This window comes from Macaca mulatta, chromosome 2 (assembly GCF_049350105.2).
Source record: "Macaca mulatta isolate MMU2019108-1 chromosome 2, T2T-MMU8v2.0, whole genome shotgun sequence".
NCBI classification, from domain to species: Eukaryota; Metazoa; Chordata; class Mammalia; order Primates; family Cercopithecidae; genus Macaca; species Macaca mulatta.
The window spans coordinates 45,309,817-45,336,488 of record NC_133407.1 but is presented as its reverse complement, the minus strand read 5'-3'; the positions used below and the strand labels follow the sequence as shown (position 1 = coordinate 45,336,488).

Sequence of the window (26,672 nt, the reverse complement as noted above, 5' to 3'; positions counted from 1 at the left end):
AGAATTGGACCATTTCTCACAGGCTCCTACTACCCTACTCCAAATTCATACCAACTCTCACCTTGATGGTTGCAGTAGTCTAGTAATCTGTTTCCATCCTGGCTCCTCTACAGTCTGTTCTCAAGATAGCAGGCAGAGTGATGATATTAAAATATAAGTCAGAGATCATGTCCTTCTGCAGCTCAAAACCCTCCACTGATTCCCCATTTCAGTGAGTAAAAGCCATTGTTTTTATATAATGGCCTGGAATGTCCCATACAATATTGATGTGTCACCTCTCTAATCACATTTTCTATAACTCACCTTTTTTTTTTTTTTTTTGAGACGGAGTCTCGCTCTGTCGCCCAGGCTGGGGTGCAGTGGCCGGATCTCAGCTCACTGCAAGCTCCGCCTCCCGGGTTTATGCCATTCTCCTGCCTCAGCCTCCCGAGTAGCTGGGACTACAGGTGCCCGCCACCTCGCCCGGCTAGTTTTTTTTTTTGTATTTTTTAGTAGAGATGGGGTTTCACCGTGTTAGCCAGGATGGTCTCGATCTCCTGACCTCGTGATCCACCTGTCTCGGCCTCCCAAAGTGCTGGGATTACAGGCTTGAGCCACCGCGCCTGGCCTAACTCACCTTTTTGCTACAGCCATAATGGTCTTCTTCCTCTTCCTTGAGTATGCCAGGGATGATTCCCACAACAGGGCCTTTGAATGTGTCTGGAATACTCTTATCTCCTCAGAGAGAGGCTTATTTCCCTAGGCTTCTGTGTCCTCATGTATACAATGAAGTTCACTTAGATGACCTCTAAGGTCTTTTCTAGCCACAAAATAGTATTGCTGTCGTACTCTAGAATATATACAGCTCCAGGGTTGGAATCCTGCCTCAACTCCTCAAACTAATGTCTAAGGCCTTCTATAATCTAACCCCACCTAATTATATGATGTATATCCAACCGTTTGGACATAATAGTCTGTTCTTGTCAGACTGGTCTCTTTACTTTCCCTTTCCCACAGATGATTCCCTTTTGGGGTTATGTGTTCTTTCTGTTCCTTCCACTTAGAATGCCCATTTTTTTCTCTCACTACAAATAACCCTCTAGGTCTCAGTCAAAATCTGCTATTTCCTTGAGAATCATTTGATGTTATATTTTTTCATTATCTCCTGCATGCAGCCTGTCTTACTGGGTGCTATTTCATTGTTTATTTCAGCTGAACACTCTCATGTTTTATCTCTTAAATGTCCTAAGAATTATGAGAGCCAAAATATAACACATATACATTAATAAGCAGCCTAACCTGATGAGCAAATTCAAGAGAACTCACTGTAATAAAAAATATTCAAGCTTTGATTGGCAAAACATGGCAATGTGTACAAATACCTTTATATAGATACCAAACAGAACACCCTAAAGAACTACACCCAAGTATTTGCTTTCTGATTAAACATATGGCTTACCTTTTCTCTGAAGTAGTACTGTGAACATGGATTTTGGAGTTAGACCTCAAATGTCAGCTCTCCCGTTACATAGATCTGTGATAAATTGCTTTATCAGTTTGAGCCTCATTTATACTTGTCTATAAAATAAAATCAAAATAATAACAGCATTATTATGACAGTAGCATTACTATAATGATATTAAAATAATGGGTACACAGTTCATTTACCATACCTGGCACATAATAGACACTCAGACAATACTTGTTCTATCCTAATGTTCTAATTCCTCTCCTTAGAGTCAAAATCACCTATAATGTACTGCTGTAGGCCAAAGTCCCACCAGCCATTGTGCCATGATGATAGAAATCTCATGCCATTTTCACTCTTAATAACTGAAGAGCTGGCCAGTTGCAGTGGCTCACACCTGTAATCCCAGTACTTTGGAAGGCCAACGTGGGTGGGTCCGTGGAGCCCAGGAGATCGAGACCAACCTGGGCAACATGGCAAAATCCCATCTCTACAAAACAATACGAAAATTAGCCAGACATGGTGGCACATGCCCATAGCCCCAGCTACTCAGGAGACTGAGGCAGAAGGATTGCTTGAGCCCAGAAGTCGAAGGTTGCAGTGAGCCAAGACCATGCCACTGCACTGCAGCCTGAGTGACAGAGCAAATACCCTGTCTCAAAAACAAAAAACAAAACTGAAGAACCTTGGGCTGGGCACAGTGGTTCATGCGTGTAATCCCAGCACTTTGGGAGGCCAAGGCAGCAGGAACACTTAAGCCCAGGAGTTTGACACCAGCCTGGGCAACATAATAAGATCCCTGTCTCTACAATAAAATAAAAAATAGATTTTTTAAAAACTGAAGAGCCTTGAGTGTTTCTATCCATGTGACCTCATTAGATCTTCCTTGGTACTCCCATGCATATCACAACTATTTTGGAGCTTGCCCACTACCAGCGAGGACATGTTGTGTCTCCGTACCCAGTGTCCATTTGTCTGTGCTGAGAAGAAAGTAAATAGGGCCTACCAAAAGCAAAACTGTGAAATAATTCATTTGTATTGACCTTCTCTAGCCTCCACTTTTGCTGCTTCTTGCTGCTTCAACTGTGGGAAATTGTCTGTCTCTTTTTGCATTCAGGCCTATGCAAAAATGAAAGGATCTGATAGAATCTTCATATGAAACTTATGCCATTTTGCTAATTCTGTCTATTTATGAACTGTCTCAATTACTGTAACTTTATAATCAGTCTGGCTATCTAGTAGTGAAGTCTTCCATCATTTAAAAACCTCGACAATATAAATATTAATAAAAATCAGGTATTGGGATTGTTATTAATCCCAATAAAACATGGGATTAATAAAATTAACATGGAAGGGAATGTAAGTGGGCTGACATCCTCAATTTTCATAATATAGAGCCAGAAATGATAACCTTTTTAAAATTTTTGATGGAAAAGTTTAACCATAATGATATCAAGTAAATAGAATGAATGAACCCACCAGTACTCATTCCCTACCTTGCTCTAGTCCAGTACTATTTCTTCTATAACCCTTGCTCATTTCCCACCTCCACCTACCCATTGGATGGGATTATTTTGAAGCAAATCTAGGGGGATCTTTAGAGACTGATATTTCTGTTGTGAAGAAACATTTACCTAAAGTTTAGTATTTTGTTTGGTTTCTGCATTTGTTAACATCAAGCAAAATTAGATTTAATTATTTTATTGAAAGGAGCATTTTTGTCTGGGTGCGGTGGCTCATGCCAGTAATCCCAGCACTTTGGGAGGCCAAGTTGGGAGAATTGCTTAAGGCCAGGAGTTTGAGACCACCCTGACCAACATGGTGAAACCCCGTCTCTACTAAAACTACAAAAACTAGCCAGGCATGATTGTACTCACCTGTAGTCCCAGGTACTCGGAAGGCTGAGCCATGAGAATCACATGAACCTGGGAGGCAGAGGTTGCAGTGAGCCGAGATTGCGCCACTGCACTCCAGCCTTGGTAACAGAGCAAGAATCTGTCTCAAATTTTAAAAGTAGCATCTTTATAAAATGATTGTTTTCTTTATATCTTGCAAACGAATGCATAGAAAAAATAGAATGATGATCGTTATGTTAATGAGTCTGGTGGTAGAGTTCAAGTGGCTTTCGAAGTCTGTATACTTTTCTATATTAAGTTTTTTTCTAAGGAACTATATAATTTATAAAAATAATGTAATTATTAAAAGTTGAAGATAATAAGTAGTTATAATATTAATATTTTGTTTAATTTATAAGAATTTTAATTTTCAGGGTGCAGTGCTACCTCAAGAAATAAGCCAAGTAAACCAACATCATAAATCTGGCTTTAATGACAACAGTGTTAAATATCAGCAAAGAAAACATGACCCTCACAGAAAATGTAAGTTTTAAATTAGAAAGGTGTACTTGTGTGTGCTATCTGCTTCTTTTTTAAAAAAATAAACAATTTTATTGAGATATAATTCACATACCATAAAGTAAATTCATTCTTTTAAAGTATTCAGTAAGTGGTTTTTTGTATTTTCACAAAACTTTATAACCAACACCACCATCTAAATTTAGAAAATTTTTGTCACCTGAAAAAGAAGCACCATACCTATTAGCAGTCACTCCTCCAGGCCCTGGCAACCCATAGTTTACTTTCTGCCTCTATTGATTTGCCTGTTCTAGACACTTTATATAAATGGAATCAGAAAATATATGAACTTTTATGACTGACTTCTTTCACTTGTGTATTTTCAAGATTTATCTATGTTGTAGCATGTACAGTTGGCCCTCCATACCTGTGGGTTCCACATCCATGGATTCAACCAACTGAGGATCAAAAACATTCAGAAAAGACAGAGTGCGGTGGCTCATGCTTCTAATCCCAGCACTTTGGGAGGCCAAGGCAGGCAGATCACTTGAGCCCAGAAGTTCAAGACCAGCCTGGAAAACATGACAAAACCCTATCTCTACCAGAAATATAAAAATTAGCCAGGTGTGGTGGCATGCACCTGTAGTCCCTGCTATTCAGGAGGCTGAGGTGGAAGGACTGCTTGAGCCTGGGTGGGGGGCAGAGGTTGCAGTGAGCTAAGATCGGCCACTACACTCCAGCCTGGGTGACAGAGTGAGACCCCTTCTCAAAAAAAAAAAAAAAAGAGGATGATTGTGTCTGCTCTGAACATGTGCACACTTTTTAATCTTATTCCCCTAAACAACACAGTATGACAACTATTTACACAGCATTTACCTTGTATCAAGCATTGTAAGTAATCTAGAGATTATTTAATATATAAGGAGTATGTGTGTAGATTGTATGCAAATACTACACTGTTTTCTCTAAGGGACTTGAGTGTATGTGGATTTTGATAGCCACAGGAGGTCCTGGAAGCAATCTTCCACAGATACGGAGGGACAACTGTATCAGTACTTCATCCTTTCTTATGGCTGAGTAATATTCCATTGTATGAATGCTACGTTTTGTCTATCTGTTCATCCATTTGTAGACATGGAGGTTGTTTCCACATTGGGGCTATAGTGAATAATGCTGCTATGAATATCTGTGGAAAAGTTTTTGTGTGAACATATGTTTTCAGTTCTCTTGGGTGTATGCATATGAGTGAAATTACTGAGTTGTATGGTGGTAACTCTTAAGTTCAGCTTTTTGTAGAACTACCAAATTGGATATTACCATTTAACCTTTGTACCAGCGATGTGTGAAGGTCCAATTTCTCCACATCCTTCACAACAGTTGTTATTGTCCCTCTCTTTGACGATAGTCATCCTAGTAGGTGTGAGGTGGAATGTCCTTGTGATTTTCATTTGTAATTTATTAATAACTAATAATGTTGATTATCTTTCATGTGCTCAACATGCTCACTTACTAACTGTATATCATCTTTGGAGAAATGTCAATTCAAATCCTTGGTTCATTTTTGAATTGGATTTTTTATCTTTTTTCTTGATTTGTAAGAGTTCTTTATATATGCTAGATATTACATGCTTCTTGGATATGTGATTTGCAAATTTCTCCCATTCTGTGGGTTTTCTATTAACTTTCTTTATACTCTCCTGAAACACAAAAATTTTAAATTTTTACGAAGTCCAATTTATGTGTTTTTTTCTGCTTTGTCTTTGGTTGCTTGTACCTTAGGTGTCACATCTGAGAAACCATTCCCTAATCCAAAGTCACAAAGAGTTACAGTGTGTTTTCTTGTAAGAATTTTACTGTTTTAGCTCTTAGATTTGGGTCTCTTTCCATTTTAAGTAAAAGTTTATACATGATATGATATACAAGTTCATATTCATTCTCCTACGTACGGATATCCATTTATCCAAACATTGTTTGTTAAAAAGACTACTCTTTCCCCATTGAATTTTCTTGACACCCCATTGAGTAGTCTTGGCACCCTTGTCAGAAATTATTTGATTATAGAGCCAGGCATGCATCTGTAGTACCAGCTGCCCAGGAGTCTGAGGCAGGAGGATTGCTTGAACCGAGGAATTTGAGTCCAGCCTGGGAAACAGTAAGACACCATCTCATTTTTAAGAAGTAGTTGACTTTAGATGTATGGGTTCATTTCTGGACTCTCAATTCCATTCCACTAATGTATATGCCTGTCCTTATGTGAAATACACAGTCTTGATTACTGTAGCTTTGTTGTAAGTTTTGAAATCAGGAAGTTTGAGCCCTCTTTGTTCTTCTTTTTCAGGATCGTTTTCTCTATTCTGGGTCTCTTGCATTTCCGTACGAATTTATATCATCTTGCTTATTTCTGCAAAAATGGTAGATGGAATTTTCATAGGGATTGTATTAAATCTGTAGGTTACTTTGGGTAGTATTGTCATCTTAACAGTATTAAGTCTTCCTGTCCATGATCCATGAACACAAGATGTCTTTCCATTTATTTAGGTCTTTAATTTCTTTCCATGATGTCTTGTAGTTTTCAGTTATACAAGTCTTACACTTTTTTGTTATGTTTATTTCCAAATATTTTACTCTTTTTCATGCTTTTTTCAATGGAACTGGGTTGTTAATTTTATTTTTTGATTGTTCATTGCTGTTATAGACATAAAACTGATTTTTGTATATTGATCTGGACACTTTCCTGAACTGTTCATTAACCCTAATTTTTTGTGGCTTCTGCAAATAGAGATAGTTTTACTTTTTCCTATATAATCTCAATGCCTTTTATTTCTTTTCTTGCCTAATTGCTGTGTTTACAACAACTAGTGCAGTGCTGAATAGAAGTGGTGAGGACATACATCCTTGCCTTTTATTTGTTTTTTATCTTTTATTTTTAATTTTTGTGGATATATGGTAGGTGTATATATTTATGGGTTACATGAGATATTTTGATACAGGCATGCAATGCATAATGATCACATCAGGGTAAATAGGGTATTCATCACCTCAAGCATTTATCTTTTATGTTAGAAACAATATAATTATGTTCTCTTATTTATTTAAAAAGATATAATTATTTTGATTATAGTCACCCCATTATGCTAGCAAATACTAGGTCTAATTCATCTATTTTTTGTACCTGCTAACTATCCCCATTCTCCCCGCCCCACTGCTCTTCCCAGCCTCTAGTAACCATCCTTCTACTCTCTATCTTCATGAGTTCAATCGTTTTTAATTTTTAGCTCCCACAAATAAATGAGAGCATGTGAAATTTGTCTTTCTGTGCCTGGCTTATTTCACCTAACATATGATCTCCAGTTTGATCCATGTTGTTGCAAATGACAGGATCTCATTCTTTTTTATGGTCAAATAGTACTCCATTATGTATATGTACCACATGTTCTTTCTTCACCTGTTGATGGACACTTAAGTTGTTTCCAAATCTTGGCTATTGTGAACAGTGCTGCAACAAACATGAAAGTGGAGATAATCTCTGCAGTATACTGATTTCCTTTCTTTGGGGTATATACCCAGCAGTGAGATTGCTGAATTATTTGGTAACTCTATTTTTAGTTTTTTACAAAACCTCCAAATTGTTCGCCAGTGTTTGTACTAATTTACCTCCCCACCAACAGTATACAGCGGTACCTTTTTCTCCACATCGTCGCCAGCATTTGTTACTTCCTGTTTTTGGATAAAAGCCATTTTATCTGGCGTGACATGATATCTCATTATAGTTTTGATTTGCATTTCTTTGATGATCAATGATGTTGAAAACCTTTTCTTTTTTTCTTTTCTTTTTTTTTTTTTTTTTAAGACAGAGTTTCGCTCTCGTTGCCCAGGCTGGAGTGCAGTGGTGCGATCTCAGCTCACTGCAACCTTCGCCTCACTGTTTCAAGCAATTCTCCTGCCTCAGCCTCCCGAGTAGCTGGGATTACAGGCGTGTGCCACCACCCTTGGCTAATTTTTGTATTTTTAGTAGAGACAGGGTTTCACCATCTTGGCCAGCTGGTCTCAAACTCTTGACCTCGTGATCCATGTGCCTCGGCCTCCCAAAGTGCTGGGATTACAGGCGTGAGCCACCGCATCCAGCTGAGCACCTTTTCATATACCTGTTTGCCATTTATGCCTCTTGTTTTGAGAAAAGTCTGTTTGAAGCTTTTGCTTATTTTTTAATGAGATTATTAGATTTTTTTCCTAGAGAGTTGTCTGATCTCCTTATATATTCTGGTTATTATCCATCTTATCAGATAGATAGTTTGCAGATATTTTTTCCCATTCTGTGTATTGTCTCTTCATGTTGTTGATTGTTTCCTTTGCTGTGTAGAAGTTTTTTAACTTGATGTGATCCTATTTGTTTATTTTTGCTTTGGTTGTCTGTGCTTGTGGGGGACTAGTACTCAAGAAATCTTTGCCCAGTCCAGTGTCGGAGCTTCCCCAATGTTTTCTGTTAGTAGTGTCATACTTTAGGCTTAGACTTAAGTCTTTAATCCAGTTTGATTTTTGTATATAGCAAGAGATGGAGGTCTAGTTTCATTTTTCTGCACATGGATATCCAGTTTTCCCAGCACCATTTATTGAGGAGGCTATTCTTTCCCCAATGTATGTTCTTGGTGCGTTTGTCAAAAATGAGATGTGTGGATTTATTTCTGGGTTCACTGTTCTGTTCCACTGGTCTGTGTGTTTGTTTTTATGTCAGTGCCATGCCGTTTTCATTACCATAGTTCTGTAGTATGATTTGAAGTCAGGTAATGTGATTCTTCCAGTTTTGTTCTTTTTGCTCAGAATACCTTTGGCTATTCTGGGGTTTTTGTGGTTCCATGTAAATTTTAGGATTGTTTTTTCTATTTATGTAAAGAATGTCATTGGTATTTTGACCGGGATTGCATTGAATCTATAGATCCCTTTGAGTAATAGGACATTTTAACAATATTGATTCTTCCAGTCTGTGAACCTTGGAATGTCTTTCTCTTCTTTTGTGTCGTCTTCAATTTCTTGCATCAATGTTTTATAGTTTTCATTGTAGAGAACTTGTACTTCTTTGGTTAATTCCTACATAATTAGTTTTATCTGTAGCTATTGTAAATGGAATTACTTTCTTGATATCGTTTTCAGATTGTTTGCCGTTGACATATAAAAATGCTACTGATTTTTGTATGTTGATTTTGCATCCTGAAACTTTACTGAATTTATCAGTTCTGATAGTTTTTTGGTGGAGTCTTCAGGTTTTTCCAAATATTGTTTATTTCCCATCTGGAAGGTCTGTACAATGCTGAAAATGGAATGTTGATGTCTCCAGCTATTACTATATTTGGATTTATCTCTTTAGTGCCAATAATATTTGCTCCATATACCTGGGTGCTCCAGTGTTGGATATATATTTTTTTACAATTGTTTTTATACAGATGTTGTATCCTCTTGCTGAATTGACCACTTTATCATTATATAATGATCTTCCTTGTGTCTTACTGTTTTTGTCTTGAAATGCATTTTGTCTAATATATAAGTATAGCTAACCCCTGCTCCATTTTGGTTTCCATTGACATTGGATAACTTTTTCTATCCCTTTATTTGTCTGCATGTGTCTTTATAGGTCACGTGTGTTTCTGTTAGGCAACAGATCATTGGGTCTTCTTTTTTTTTTTAATCCATTCAGCCACTGTGTGTCTTTTCTTTTTTTTTTTTTTAAGTTGACAGCAGGACTTTATTATGGTATTTATCAGCATATATATAAAGCACACTTTTCAGTTCCTTTTTATTTTTATTTTTATTTATTTATTTTTTTTTTGAAAAGAGAGAGAAAAGGATTTATTGTCTACAAACATAATTACAATAAGCTCAATTCAAAATGGTGATTAAATTTTAATAAAGCCCATGGAGGGTGGTCTTCTTGCTGAGAAGGGGAGTGAGATGTATTTATAGAAGAAAGGGCTATTTCCCTCTACATCCTGACCCTGACGTGTCAAGGGTTAGTGTTGCACGAGTAGTTTTCATGCCTCAATTTTTATTCCAGACAATTCTTTTCATTAGAGAGTTTAGTTCATTGACATTCAGTGTTATTATTGACAAGTGAGGACTTCCTCCTGCCATTTTGTTATTTGTTTTCTGGTTGTTTTTTGGTCTTCTCTTCGTCCTTTCCTGACTTCGTTTTAGTGAAGGTGATTTTTGCTGGTGGTGTGATATAATTTCTTGCTTTTTATTTTTTGTGTATCTGTTTATGTTTTTGATTTGAAGTTATGAGTCTTGCAAATACTCTTATAACCCATTATTTTTAACAACTTAACACTTAACACTGCTTGCATAAACAAAAAGAAAACTAATAAAAAATCTGTAATTTAACTTCATCCTGCCGCTTAATATTTTGCTGTTTCTATTTATATCTTACTATATTGTCTATGCCTTGAAAAGTTGTCAGTTATTATTTTTCATTGGTTCATCAGTTATAATAATATAACACACCATACAGTGTTGTATTATATGTTTTTCTGTGTACTTACTGTTACCAGTGAGTTTTGTGCCTTCAAATAATGTCTTATTGCTCGTTAACATTTTTTGCTTTCTGATTAAAGTACTCCCTTTAGCATTTCTTGTAGGGCAGATGTGATGTTGATGAAATTCCTCAGCTTTTGTTTGAGAAAGTCTTTATTCTTCCTTCATGTTTGAAGGATTTTTTTTTTTTTTTGGTCAGGTATACTATTATAGGATAAAAATTTTTTTCTTTCAGCTCTTTAAATACGTCATGCCACTGTCTTCTCACCTGTAAGATTTGCACTGAAAAGTCTGCTGCCAGATGTATTGTAGTTCCATTGTATGTTATTTGTTTCTTTTCTCTTGCTGCTTTATGATCTTTTCTTTATCTTTGACCTTTAGGAGTTTGGTTATTAAATGCCTTGAGGTAGTCTTCTATGGGTTAAATCTGCTTAGGATTCTATAACCTTCTTGTCCTTGGATTTTGATACCTTTCTCTAGGTTTGAGAAGTTGTGTGAAATTATCTCTTTGAATAAACTTTCTACCCCTCTTTCTCTACCTTCTTTAAGGCTTAATAACTCTTAGATTTTCCCTTTTGAGGCTGTTTTCTAGATCTTGTAGACGTGTTTCATTCTTTCTTATTCTGTTTTCTTTTGTCTTCTGTGTGTGTGTGGTTGGTTGGTTGGTTGGTTGTTTTTGAGATGGAGTTTCGCTTTTGTTGCCCAGGCTGGAGTGCAATGGTGCAATCTCAGCTCACCACTTCCTCTGCCTCCCGGGTTCAAGCAGTTATCTTGCCTCAGCCTCCTGAGTAGCTGGGGTTACAGACATACGCCACCACGTCTGACTAATTTTGTATTTTTAGTAGAGACGGGGTTTCTCCATGTTGGTCAGTCTGGTCTCGAACTCCCAATGTCAGGTGATCCACCTACCTCAGCCTCCTAAAGTGCTGGGATTACAGGCATGAGCCACCGTGCCTGGCCTATGTATTTTCAAATAACCCGTTCAAGCTCACTAATTCTTCTGCTTAATCAGTTCTGCTATTATGAGACTCTGATACATTCTTCAGTATATCAGTTGCTTTTTTCAACTCCAGAATTTCTGCTTGATTCTTTTTAATTATTTCAATATCTTTGTGAAATTTATCTGATAGAATTCTGATTCTTTCTCTATGTTATCTAGAATTTCTCTGAGTTTCCTCAGAACAGCTATTTGGGGATTTTGTTTGTTTGTTTTTATTTTTTGTTTTTGTTTTTGAGGCAGGGTCTTGCCCTGTTGCTGGAGTGCAGTGGTACTATTACGTCGCACTGCAGGCTCAACCTCTTGGGCTCAATCAGTCCTCCCACCTCAGCTTCCCAAAGTGCTGGGATTACAGGCATGAGCCAACGCACGTGACCAAAACAGTTATTTTGAATTCTCTGTCTGAAAGGTCACATATCTGTGTTTCTCCAGGATTGGTCCCTGTTGCCTTACTTAATTTGTTGAAGTTATGTTTTTTGCTGGATGGTCTTGATGCTTGTTGACATTCATTGGTGTCTGGGGATTAAAGAGTTAGATACTTCTCATAGTCTTCAAAGTCTAGGCTTGTTTGTAGCAGTCCTTCTTGGGAACACTTTCTAAGTATTTGAAATGACTTGGATTTTGTGATCTAAGCCGTATCTACATTAAGGAGCACCTCTAGCCCAATAATTCTGTGGTTCTTAGAAAATCAGAGGTACCGTCTTGGTGGTCCTGGAGAAGATTCAAAAGAATTCTCCAGATTCCCAGGCAGACTCTTGTTCTCTTCCTTTACTTTCTCCCAAACAAGTGGGGTCTCTCTCTCTCTTTCTGAGCCACCTGGGCTTGGGGATGGGGTGACACAGGTACCCCTGTGGCCACCACCACTGGGACTCCACTAGGTCAGACCTGAAGCCACCACAGTACTGGATCTCGCCCGCAGCCCACCATACCCGGCTGTCACCTGTGTTTACTCAAGATCCTAGTGCTCTATAATCAGTAGATGGTGAAACCAGCCAGGCTTGTGTCCTTCCCTTTAGGGAAATGTGTTCCCTTAGGTCCCAGGTAGATCCTGAGGTGCCATCCAGGAGATAGGGACTGGATTTAAAAACCTTAGAAATCTACCTTGTGTTGTACTGCAGCTAAGCTGGCCCTGAAACCTTGAGACATTACCCTTCCCACTCTTCCCTTCACTTTCTGCAGGCAGAGGAGTATTTCCCTGTGGCCATCACCAACCACACACCCATGGGGAGTACTGCTAGGCTGTTGCTAATGTTCTCTTAAGGCCCACTGGCTCTTCAGTCAGCTTGTGATAAATGCTGCCTGGCCTGGGACTTACCCTTCAGGGCAGTGGAGTTCCCTCTGGCCCAAGGCAGGTCTAGAAATGCCATCTAAACCACACCCTGGAATTGGGGACCCTGAGAGCCCACTTAGTGCTCTGTCCCACTTGGCAGAGCTGGTACCTAAGATGCAAGACAAAATCTCCTCTACTTTTCCCTCTGTTTTTCTCAAGTAAGACTCTCTCAGCATAGCCACCACAGCTGGGCATGTGCTAGGTCTCTTACGAAGCCAGCATGTCTCAGAGTCTCATCCAAGGCATATGGGTACTACCTGGTATCGCTGCTGGTTGTTTCGGTCCCAAGGGTTCTTTAGTTAACAGGTGGCAAATCCTGCTAAGACTGGGTTCTTCCCTTGAGGACTGTAGGTTCCCTTCTAGCCCAGGGCATGTCTAGAGATGTCATCCAGGAGTGCTACGGCCTGGAATGGGATCTCATGACTCTGACACAAGCCTTACTGAGTTGGTATCCAAGATACAAAAGTCCTCTTTACTCTTCCGTTTTCTTTCCTCAGAGAGGGATGTCTTTTGGAGCCTCAAGCTGTTTTGCCTGGGGTTGGGGGAGTTGGGGGAGTGGTGGCAAAAGCACTCCCTTAGCTGCCCCAGCAAGAGTCTCAGTAAGTCACATGCCTAGCAAATCCAAGGCTGCAAGCCCAACTCAGCACTAGGATGTATAGTCCTTGTGGCCTTGACAGCCTTTCAGGTTTATTTAGAGCTCCAAAGCACTTCAGTCTATGGGGGCAAGGCTTGCAGGTACTCAAGTTCCCACTGCCTTTTTTCTTGAATAAACACTCCCTAGATTGCTGCAAGCCTTTGGTTAACTTCTGTGGTTCTGAAAATATGAATTCTGCTAATTTATGCCCATTCTCTTGTTGCTTTTATGGAGGAGAGTATTTCTGGAGGTCCTTACTCTGACATTTTTGCTGATGTCCCTTCCCTAACTACTTGAGATAAATCTTAGAGTGATCCAGTTACTTTTTTGCTTATAAACACTTACCTATTATATACTCCAAATTATATTACAGGCTTTTCTTTAAAATAGGTGCAAATATTTTGTTAATATTCTCTCTTACATAATTTATATATTTATACTCTTTAAATTTATTCAGTAGTGTCTACTGTGTTCAGGCACAGTCAGGAATGAGAATCTTCATCCTGTAGTAATTATTTCTCTTCCCTTGACCAAAGTATTTCCAAATATCAGAAAATTATTCTTTATGTTCAAATTATGACTCGTTTATTGATTCAACTACTATTTATTGAGTACAAGGCACTGTTCTAGATGCTGAGGATATATAACTGAAAAAGAAGACAGATTTTCTGACCTCTTAGAGTATAATGGCGTTTACACTCTAAGATGGAGACCGATAATAAGCAAGTAAACAGTAAATCTCATAATCTGAAGTAATGATAAGTGCTATGATGAAAAGTAAAACAGATTAAGAGGATAGAGTGACAGGGGTGCTCTTTTAAATTGGGTTTACAAGAAAGGTCTTTCTGAGGAGATGAGATTCCAGCAGAGACCCTAATAAAGGGTTCAAGAAGGCATGAACTGTGCAAAGCTAGCTGAAGAACTTTCCAGTAAAGGAAATATCAAGTGCAGAGCCCTGAGTCTAACTTATTATATTTTATATATGCATGACACTTTATTTATCTGTATATTATAGGTAGTAAAATCTTTTAAACATTTTTTCTAAAAAGCTGTTTTCAAAAAAATTTTGTGGTTTTTAACTTTGGTTCAGTTTGGTAACTGCTATACCTTTTTTAATACCAGTATCTATATGTTATTTTGGTTTATTTTACTCTTTAAGTTAAATACAGATTAATGTCCCTGTAATCTGATAATGATAAATATAGCATAAAGGTGTTATATTCAAATGGATTTTAATTTTTCTTCAAATTAATATTTACATAAATGTATGTAAACGATTTGAGTTATGCGGAGTTTCAATTAGTTTTCTTTTGTGTATGTCTCAACAAATATTCACTGTCAAGGCATGTCAGCTCACATTTTCTTTTCCTTTGTTTCATAAGATCACTTTCTTCCTTTCCTCTCTTCCTTACCTCCATTACCTTCCTTTCCTCCCCTTCCTCCCCTTCTCTATTCCTCTCTCACCCTTCCTTCTCCCCTTTGTGCTTCCTTCCCCTGTCTCTGATCGCATTCCCTCCCTCCCATGCCCTCCTCACTATTCCCCTTCCCCTGCTTCTTTCCTCAGTCTTTCTTTTTTAATATTCCCTCCCTCCCTCCATCCCTCCCTTCCTTCCTTCCTTCCCTCCTTCCTTCCTTCCTTCCTTCCTTCCTTCCTTCCTTTTTCTTCTTCTCTTTCCACCCACCTTTTTATTTTTCCAGGCTGGCTTAATGAACAGTCTAGTGATAGAAAGTGGTAAAAATAAGTTATAGTAGATCTATATAATCCTGTATATCCAGTATAATAGAATATTATGCAATAATTTCAAAGTATGTTTTTTTTGCTGCTTCAAATCTACCTCATGCCCCTCGTATTCTTCATCTTCATATTCTGTCATTTACCAAATCCTATGAAAGTAATCTCTCAGATTCATCCTTTGCTATCTCCTTCATCTTCACATCCTGTCATTAGCTGAATCCTAGAATTTTTCAAATTCATTATTTTCGTTTATCCTACCATCCCCCAATTTCCCCTTAACAGGGCTATTCAAATAGCTGCCTGAGTTGGTCTTGTATTATTATTCTATCTAGCCAATAGGCTATTGCCATATTTTAATCATCCTAAAGCACAGTTCTCATCAGATTACTACCTGCTCAAAAACTCTCTGTTATTGGCTGCCCATTGCCTACCAACTTAATATAATAGCTTAGTCTTCAGTAACTTGCAAATTAAGGCTCTAACCTGCTTTTTTAGTTCTCTTAAGCTCCACTTTACTCCTTAACTTTCTGCTTCCATGTCTTTTTTCCCACTATTTCCTTTGCCTGGAGTACTTAACTTCTTAGTCTGCCCTTTAGAAACCTACCATCCTTCGAGGCCCAATTCAGATGCCACCTTTCCATTTTCACTACTCTTATCTAAGTGTCTCTTCTCCCCCTTATCTATATTATAAATTCCTTTAAGTTCAAAGACTGTGTCTTAAAATTATCTGAGTTTTTAACACAGTGCCTTGCTATTATAAATATTTGGTAGTTTTAATTGTGCAGTAAATACTTCCATTTATGAAAATTTCTGTTTTCTTGTCTCTAGTTAAAGAAGAGGGTAAGAGTCCTAAAGCTGAGTGTTGGTCCCAAAAAATGTCCAATAAGCAGGTAAGCTTCCTTAAAATCAAATTTCTGGTTACCAGTTTCTTAATGCAATTTGTGGCTCTGTAGCATTGTACTGAATTTCTAAACCTTTTCAACCAAATTTATAAGATATGGGACCAGAGGGTCACTGAAGTTAAGCTGACAGTCACTTGGATGGGAGTTTGTACACCTAAAGTCCCAGATTTGGAACTAGAAGCACCTGAAATCCTGATTCTCTCATTTAATAGTTGGGTGGCCTTGAGCAATTCACTTTACCTCTCACAGTCTCAATTTTCTCATCTTTAAGTGGAGATAAAAATATCAATCTCTTGGCCAGGCGCGGTGGTTCACACCTGTAATCCCAGCACTTTGGGAGGTGGGTGGATCACCTGAGGTCAGGAGTTCAAGACCAGCCTGGCCAACGTGGTGAAAGCTTGTCTCTACTAAAAATACAAAAAAATCAGCCAGGCGTGGTGGCATGTGCCTGTAATCCCAGTTACTTGGGAGGCTGAGGCAGGAGAATCACTTGAACCCGTGAGGCGAAGGTTGCAGTGAGCCGAGATTGCGCCACTGCACTCCAGCCTGAGCAACAGTGAGAATCTGTCTCAAAAAAAAAAATTAATCCCTTGTAGTTGCTCCCAGTATATATGGTCTTTGATATGTGTGTGTGTGTGTGTGTATACACATATATACACACACGTAGACATTATATATGGTCTTATATATACACATAGACATATATATATGGTCATATATATACACACACAGACGTGTATGGTCTTACATATATATGTTCTTATATATATACACACACATATATACCATATAATGACATATATATGGCCTTTTATATGTATATATTTACACACACACTTATATATAATATGGAAATATATGTTTACATATACAGTTGAAGTACATGGAACAAAATGGCAAACTTAGGCTAAATTCTGTGGAATTAGATTGGTGTGGGGGAAGCTGAGATCATTTATATTTTACTTTATATAGTCTCTGCTGTTTACAAGGATTTTGTATACATTTTATAATGAAAGAATAACAAAGTTTTGATCTAAAAAAATTTGACATGTGTATTTATTAGATGTGTACTTTTCTGTATGCCTATCATATTTTAATATATATTTTTAAAAATTGATCTCTTATAGTAATATATTAAATTTATAAACAGTGTCTTAGCTAAATATTTGGAACATAACAGGTAGTAAATGGAACCCATTAATGTTTAGATACCGGTAAACGGTTTAATTACTTGACTTTTAAGGCCCTCTCCTTTTGAAACTTATACTGTAATTTCCTTTCTTCTGGAAAAGGGATTGATAAACTTTTTGTGCAATAGACATCTTTGGTGAAGCCCATGGACTTTTGGCGAAGCCATTATTATTCTCAGAACAGTATTTTTAATGCTAAAATAAAATACATACGGTTTTAAAGAAAACCAGTTATACTGATATACAATTAGAATCACCAGTGTTGTGGTTTTCGTAGTTGATTTGGGCTGCTGTAATAACAATACCACAGACTAGGTACATTTGAACAATAAACATTTATTTCTCACAGCTCTGGAGTCTGAGAAGTCCAAGATCAAGGCACTAGCAGAATAATGTCTTTAATGCTAAAAAGATTTAAAAGAAAACCAGTTATATTGAAATACAGTTAGAATCTCGTAAAGTGCCATTGTCTGGTGGGGTCTCCCTTTCTGGCTTGCAGATAATGCGTCTTCTCATAATCTAATATGATGGAGAGAAAGAGCTCTATTCTCTTTCTCTCATATAAGGACACTAATACCATCATGGGTGTTGCACCCTGAAGACCTCATCTAAACCTAATTACCTACCAAAGGCCCCACCTCCTAATATGATCCCATTAGGAGTTAGGATTTTAACAGAAGAATTTTGGGGGAATACAAACATGCAGACCATGTAAGTGGTTTGTTGCCTATATTCATAATTGCAGGAAATGCTAAATCTCATTTAGAGGTTAATGAAGATAAAGGTGTAATTTTCCCCATCCAAGTTTATAGGCACCCTTTTCTTACGATATAAAAGGGAAAATAGCACATAAAATTTTTTGCAACAATTCATTTAGAACACTATTACATGTTAACTATAAATATATTTGCACAAAAAGTTTATTCTTACTTTTTTTGTAGACTTTGGAAGGGCCTACCAAATATGATATTAAGCTATCAAAGAGAAATGAAAGTCCAGAAGTCTCAGAAACCCAAAAGGTTGTGACTGGTTATTCAAATGCTATTGTTACAGTAAAAAACTATTTATTCAAATTCTCTTCCCAAACTTTTAACACCTGGGAAGATGGTTGAGTGACATTGAATGACCGTTTTTGTATATAAAACTCAGCTTTTTGTGTGTTCTTGTGTTATACTTTCATCTTCATGCCCAAAATATTTATTCTTTTAGCCTAATTCTGGAATTGAGAACTTTTTAGCGTCTTTGAATATCTCCAAAGAAAATGAAGTACAGTCATCTCATCATGGGGAGCCTCCAAGTGAAGAGCATTTGTCACCACAATCATTTGCCATGGTTCGTATTTTCTAGGAACTTTCTTACTATGGTAATTTCTCGACTGTTGACCATGCAGACATATCCCATGCAAGTGTTCAAACACTTCCCTCGTGGAGGCTGGTATGTTACATCATTATTGTCATCTTGTGAGGAAGCCAGGCTGCCCTGGGCAATTTAGCCATACTTTTTCTCTTTAGACCACAATTCCCCTGCTTTTCAAACATTGCTACTAGGTAACTGGGGTAAAAGTTAAGCAGGAGGATAAGTATCATTTCTATATCAGAAATGTGGGTGGTGGGTTTTTTTCAGTTTCTATCTGAATGTAGTTAGTGTCTTAATTTTTAACAATGGAATTCTTTCCAAGAAAGATCAGTAAGTTCTATAACTCTAATGTTGACTTTCTTCGCTTCACCCTCACCATCTCCATGTGAATCATTTTCAAAAAGAAGGGAACACGGATGCTTAAAGAAATTCTAAAAATTGATGGCTCTAACACTGTGGACCGTAAGAATGAAATGAAACAGATTGGTAATGAAATCCCTGTTTCCTCTATTAGAAGAGATGAATATGGATTACCCTCTCAGCCTAAACAAAGTAAGAAATTAGGTAAGTAAACTAAATACTATTACCAATAATATCATTTTAAAAATTCATTTGGTTCTTTTTATTGGGTACTTTTAAAGATAAAACTACTTTTATTTTAATTAATTTGTTTGTTTGAGAGATGGTGTGTCCCCATATTGGCCAGGCTTGTCTCAAACTTCTGACCTCAGGCAATCCTCTCACCTCAGCCTCCCAAAGTGCTGGGATTACAGGTATATGCCACCACATCTGGCCCAAAACTACTTTTATTCTTAAAACTATAATTTTTATACTTGTTTCAGTTATATAATAATGTAACTGGCCAGGTGTGGCTCATGCCTGTAATCCCAGAACTTTGGGAAGCTGAGGCAGGCAGATCACTTGAGCTCAGGAGTTCAAGACCAGCTGGGCAACATGGCAGAAACTCCATCTCTGTAAAAAATAAAAAAGTTAGCGGGTGTGGTGGCTTGTGCTACTGGGGAGGCTGACATGGTAGGATTGCTTGAGCCCAGGAGGTGGAGGTTGCAGTGAGCCAAGATCATGCCACTGCACTCCAACCTGGGCAACAGAGACAGACCCTGTCTCAAAAAAAAAAAAGAAAAGAAAAAAAGAACAGTAATAATATAACCATGTAACCAGTAGATCTACAGTCACTAAATGTCTTCTTGTGATTACTTAATTGTAGTGTTATAGATATTCATTCTGTAGACATCCAAACCTTTAAAAGTTTGCACATTCTAGCTTTTGTCCTCAGTAATTTAAAAATGATCATGTAACTTCAATACATTATTTAACTTTTCTGAAATCTTGTTTGTTATTTATAAAATAATACATTGCAAATTACTTGTGACAGTTATATAACATGTATAAATATAAAGCAGTTAGCACTATGTCCAACACATTGTAGGTGCTAATAATTGATACTAATATGTTAAAATAGCCGTTGTAAAAATAGAAAAATCTACAAAATTGATTAAAAATAATTAATAGAGTTAGATATAGGAAAGTGGGTCATAATCTTAAGTCTGTAAAGCCTATAACATAACATGTGGCACATAACTGGATTTCCGTAAATATCTGCCATATTTGTTCCTACCCTTATACTTTAGCATTTTATCTGTGTAATGATCTGCCAAAGGCAGCCAGGAAGAATGACTGATACAAAAGTGGATGTGGGCAGAAGTTTCTCAGAGAAGTGAAAAACATTTTTGAATAAGCAGATCTAAGTGTATTAAAGATCAAAACCTGGAATTGGCCGGGCGTGGTGGCCCACGTCTGTAATCCCAGCACTTTGGGAGGCCGAGGCGGGTGGATCACCTAAGGTCAGGAGTTTGAGACCAGCCTGGCCAACATGGTGAAACCCCCTCTCTACTAAAAATACAAAAAATTAGCCGGGCGTAGTGGCAGGTGCCACCAAGTAGCTGTAATCCCAGCTACTTCAGAGGCTGAATCAGGAGAATCGCTTGAACCCGGGTGGTGGAGGTTGCAGTGAGCCGAGATCGCGCCATCACACTCAAGCTTGGGCAACAAGAGCAAAACTCTGTCAAAACAAAAACAAAAAAAACCTGGAATAAAAGCAGAACCTTGTCCCATTTATATTTCAATGATAATTAATTAAAAATTCCAAAAAGTATTAGGAAACTGATTATTTATTATAGTGACAGACGCTCTCCTAAAATAGAACCAAATAAATTTTAAGACAAAACTAGATAAAGATGGTCCCATTGTCAAAAACAAGTTTTACTTTGTTTCAGTATAGGAAAAAAAAAACAAAACTCATAGGCTTTAGAGTCTTAGGATCACTAGCTCAGAATCCACCCCCTGTTATAGTACTAACTGGCTCCGTGACTTTGAGCAAGCCACTTAACTGCTTTTTAAATCTATATTAGCAAGAATATATTAATTAATTCTTCAATGAGGTATGCTCTCGTTCTGTTAGTGAGTTTGTTAATCATAAAGAATGTGAACACTCAGAATTTTAAAATTATCTTCCATATAAAAACACTTAGAAGACAATTTCAAAAAAAACTTTTAATATTTCAGAGCAACAAAAATATTCATCCATGTGTCTCAGAATGTAAGGTGGAATTGCAAGAATTGAGATGGAAGCCAAAACTTCAAAACTTAAGGATTAATTATATTTCAGCTCAAGAAAGCCATTTGTTTATTCATTCTTTTGTTTTATTTTTCTCTTCTTACTTCTGCAAAACAAGAAAGCTATTTGTTCAACTTTTACCTGTAACAGTACCATGTAGTCATTAGCTGCTCAAAGTTTTAATTTTTGGCAGTTAGGTACTTATCATATTTTAAAATCTTTATCTTAATTTATCATTAATCAGTTATACTCATTGAAAAACCTTTACTGAAGTCGCAATAATTTTAGGAAGTACTAAATAGTTCTTTATATGTGCTTCGTGGAAGACTCATCTTTTTAATGCAGTTGGTGGCTCTATAGCATCTAACTGAATTTCTCAGGCTTTTCAACCAAATTTATAAGGTGTGTGACCAGAGGGCCACTGAAGGTAAGCTGACAGTCACTTGGATGGGAGATTGTACTGCTAGAGTCCAGGATTTGGAACAAGAGGCACCTGAAATCCTGATTCTGTTATTTAATAATGGGTGGCCTTGAGCAATTCACTTCACTTTTTAGCAGTTTCCTGCTTGCTCTTCTATAAAACCCTACAATAAGTTCATAATTTGAGATAGTATTTTATTAATACAGATAGACTCTTTTCTCTTTTTTGGTAGCATCTTATGTGAACAAGCCTCACAGTGCTCATGAGTACCATAATGTTCAGTCTATGGACAATGTGTGTTGGCCTGCCCCCAGCCAGATCCCTCCTGTATCCACACCAGTAACTGAACTTTCTCGAATTTGTTCCCTTGTTGGAATGCCACAACCTGATTTCTCCTTTCTTAGGACGCCGCAGGTATAGTATACTACTGTTCCATTTATATAAATTATTTAACATTAAGCTTAAATAGGTTGAAAATGTTTAGCTAGAAAAAATGTAATGGGGCCTAATTTTCTTAACTTTATGAGCAGCATAGATTTATGCTTTTTACCCTAGCTTTAATATTTATACATAACCAAAGCCCTAAGAGACACTGACAGGGAGGAACTGGGCTACAGGTATCCTGGCAAGATTACTCAGACTAATAGAGCCAGGGACCTTGGCCTGCAGTAGCAGTTTTCACATTTTTTGGTCTCAGAAACTCCACACTTTTTTTGGAGGACCCCAAAGAGATTTTGTTTGCTTATATCCATATTTACTGTGTTCGAAATTAAAACAAAAAAATTGGCCGGGTGTAGTGGGTTATGCCTGTAATTTCAGCACTTTGGGAGGCCAAGGCATGAGGACAGCTTGAGGCTGGGAGTTCAAGACCAGCCTGGGCAACATAACAAGACCTCTTCTCTACAAAAAAATATAAAATTAGCCACGTGTGTTGTGAGCCTGTAGTCCCAGCTGCTCACAAGGCTGAGGCAGGAGGACAGAAGCCCAGGAGGTCAGGACTTCAGTGAGCCATGATGCCATGATGCCATGATTATACCATTGCACTCCAGCCTGGGCAACAGAGCAAGACCTTGTCTCTGAAATATTTATTTATATATGTATATATATATAAAATTTTATCTATATAAAATATTATAAGTAAACCTATATGTTTATTAATCTATTGTTTATTAAAAATAACTTTCACCTGATAGGCATCTGTAGAACATTTCATCCAACAGCTGTAGAATACACATTCTTTCCTCAACAAATGCAACATTCTCAAGGATAGACCAAATATCCTTGGATATTGGTCCAAGGATAGGCCACAAAACAAGTCTCACAAAATTCAAAAAATTAAAATTCAATCAAGTATCTTTTCTGACCATAGTGAAATAAAACCAGAAATCAATAACAAGAGGAACTTTGGAAACTGTATGAATAAATGGAAATTAAACATTATGTTTCTGAATGGCCATTGGGTCAATGAAAAAAGGGAAAATTTTAAATTTTCCTGAAACAAATGAAAATGGAAACACAACATACCAAAACCTAAAGGATACAGCAAAAGTAGTACTAGGAGGGAAGATTATAGCAATAAATCCCTACATCCAAAAAGTATAGAAACTTCAAATAAACAACCTAACAGTGTGTCTTGAAGAATTAGTTCCAGCAGTCACACTACTGGGTATCTATCTAAAGGAAAAGAAATTGCATAAAAAACATACCTGACTTGTGTGTATATTGCAGCACTAGTCACAATAGCCAAGATGTAGAATTAACCTACGTGTCCATCAACAGATGATCGGATAAAGAAAATGTGGTGTATGCATACACAATGAAATATTGTTCAGACATTTAAAAAAGAAAGAAACCATGTCTTTTGTAGCAACATGGATAGAACTGAGGCCATTATCTTAAGCAAACAACTCAGAAACAGATACCACATGTTCTCATTTATAAGTGGGAGCTAAATAATGTGTACATATGGATGTAGAGTGTGAAATAATAGACATTAGAGACTTGGAAGGGTGGGGAATGGGCGGGGAGTAGATGGTGAGAAATTACTGAATGGCTGCAATGTACATAATTCAGGTGATGAATATAAGAAAAGCCCAGACTTCACCACTGTGCAGTAAATCCATGTAACAAAATTGCACTTGCACCCCTTACATTTATACAAATTTTTAAAATAAATAATAACTAGAAAAGCAAGAAGAAACCAAACCCAAAATTATTAGAAGAAAAGAAATGATAAAGATTGGGGCAGAAAGTAATGAATTGATACTAAAAATAGTACAAAAGATTGATGAAAGAAAAAGTTGGTTTTTTGAAAAGATAAGCAAGATCAACAAACCTTTAGCCGGACTGTAAAAGAGAATATCCATATAAATAAAATCAGGGATGAAAAAGGAGTCATTACGTCGGATATCACAGAAATTCAAAATATTTTTAGAGACTATTATGAGCAACTATATACAATAAATTGGAAAACTTAGAAGAAATGGATAAATTCCGAGACACATAAAACATACCAAGATTGAACCATGAAGAAATCCAAAACTTAAGTAGAACAACAACATTAACAAGATGGAAACAGTAGTAAAAAGTCTCCTAGCAGTAGTAAAAAGTACTTTTTACTCCTAGCAGTAGTTAAAAAGTCTCCAGGACCTGGTGTTTTCACTACTGAATTCTGCCAAACACTGAAAGAAGAGCTAATAACAGTTATACTCAGACTGTTCCAAAAACTTGAGGAAAAAATACTTCCAGACTTGCCAATATTACCCTGATACCAAAACCAAAGAAAGACATAACAAAAAATGAGAACTACAGGCCGATATATCTGATGAACTAGATATAAAATCTTCAGCACAGTACTAGTGAATTGAATTCAACAGCACATTTAAATGATAATTCATCGTGATCGAGTGGGATTCATCCTAGGTATGCAAGGATGTTTCAATATATGCAGTCAATAACTGACACTTTAACAAAATGAAGGACAAAAACTATATGATCATTTCAATACTTACTGAAAAAGTGTTTGATAAAATTCAACATCTCTTTTTGATAACTCTCATCAAACTGGGTATAGAAGGAACATACCTCAACATAATAAACAGCAACAAACCCACAGCTAGTATCATACTGAATGGGGAAAAAATGAAATCCTTTCCTTTAAATTCTGGAAACAAGACAAGGATGCCCACTTTCACCACTGTTATGCAATATAGTACTGGAAATGCTTGCCAGAGCAATTAGACAACAGAAAGAAATAAAAGGCATCCAAAAGGGAAAGGAAGGAGTCAAACTGCTCTTGTTTGTAGACAATATAATCTTATATTTAGAAAAAAACTGTTAAAATTGATAAATTCAGTGGAGTTGTAGGATACAAAATCAACAGTTACATTTCTATATGCTGACAGCAAACAATCTGAAAAAGAAATCAAGAGATTAATCCCCTGCACAATAGCTGCAAATAAAATACCTAGAAATTAATCAAATTAACCAAAGCAGTGAAAGATCTCTACAATGAAAACTATAAAATAATGATGCAAGAAATTGAAGAAGACACAAAGAAATGGAAAGATTGTCCATGTTCATGTATTGGAAGAATCAATATTGTTAAAATGTCTAAACCACCTCTAAGCAATCTGCAGATTCAGTGCAACCCCTCTCAAAATACCAATGATATTCTTCACAGAAATAGAAAAAAAAAAAAATCCTAAAATTTATCTTGAACCACACGTGACCCTGAATAGCTAGAGCAATCCAGAGCAAAAAGAACAAAGCTGGAGACATTATACTGCAAAGTTATAGTAACCAAAACAACATGGTACTGGCTTAAAAACAGACACACAGACCAACGGAACAGAATAGAGAATCCGGAAATAAATCCACATAGTTACAGTCAACTTATTTTTTATAAAGATGCCAAGAACATATATTAGGGAAAGAACAGCCCCTTCAGTAAATGGTCCTGGGACAACTAGATATCCATATTTAAGGGTATGAAACTAAATGCCTGTCTCACCATTTTCAAAAATCAAATCAAAATGGATTAAAGACTTAAATGTTAGATCTGTAACTATTAAACTACTGGAAGTAAACAGTGGGGAAACATTCCAGTACATTGATTTGGGCAAAGATAAGTAAGACATCAAAAGCACAGGCAACTAAAGCAAAAATGTATAAATGGTATCACATCAAGCTTAAAAAGCTTCTGCACAGCAAAGGAAACAATCAACAAAGTGAAAAGACAATCCACGGAAAAGGAGAAAATATTTGTAAACTACCCATCTGACAAGATATTAATAACCAGAATATATAAAAAGCTCAAACAACTCAGAGAAAAAAAAAATAATAATCCCATTTGATAGTGGGCAAATGCAATATACCGATGTAACAAACCTGCACATATACCCCCATATCTAAACAAAAGTTGAATTTTTAAAAAAATAAAATATAACTATAACAATGTTTAATGGTCAAATGATCTCAACAAACATTTCTAAAAAGAAAACATACAAATGGCCAACAGGTATATGAAAAAATGCTCAACATCACTACATTAGAGAAATGTAAATCAAAACTACAATGAGATATTATCTCCAATTAAAATGGCTTTTACCAAAAAAAAAAAAAAAAACAGGCAATAATGGATGCTAGTAAGGATGCAGAGAAAGGGAAACCCTCATACATTGTTGGTGGAAACGTAAATTAGTACAGCCACTATGAAGGACATACAGTATGGAAATTGCTCAAAAAGATAAAAATAGAGCTACCATGTGATCCAGCAGTTCCACTGCTGGGTATAGGTCCAAAAGAAAAGATATCAGTATATATAAGAGATATTTGCCCTCTCATGTTTATTGCAGTGCTATTCAGAAAAGCCAAGATACAAAATCAACCTAAGTGTCCATCAATGGATAAATGGATGAAGAAAATGTGTGTGTATCTATAAATATATATAGATATAGATATATAATGGAATATTATACAGCCCTAAAAAGAATGAAATCCTGTTATTTGCAACAACATGGATAGAACTGGAGGGCACTGTATTAAAAGTAATAAGCCAGGCACAAAAAAACACATTTTGTCACTCATGGGAGCTAAAAAATTTGACCTCTTGGAGATAGAGAGTGGAATGGTGGTTATTAGAGGGAAA

General features: G+C 36.8%; 1 protein-coding gene across 4 annotated transcripts in view; it reads left to right on the top strand.

The window, feature by feature from the left end:
• XRN1 (5'-3' exoribonuclease 1) overlaps positions 1-26,672 on the top strand; it is a 135,354-nt gene that overhangs the window by 91,001 nt on the left and 17,681 nt on the right. For 2 of the 4 annotated variants that reach the window (XM_077991544.1, XM_001112305.4), the window contains exons 33-37: positions 3,717-3,825; positions 15,848-15,909; positions 18,321-18,443; positions 18,875-19,031; positions 21,756-21,937. In XM_077991544.1, coding sequence (XP_077847670.1) covers positions 3,717-3,825; positions 15,848-15,909; positions 18,321-18,443; positions 18,875-19,031; positions 21,756-21,937 — 633 coding nt within the window. Of the gene's footprint in view, positions 1-3,716; positions 3,826-15,847; positions 15,910-18,320; positions 18,444-18,871; positions 19,032-21,755; positions 21,938-26,672 lie in introns of all 4 variants that reach the window. The other 2 variants (XM_015131995.3, XM_015131994.3) reach the window with 1 other exon arrangement.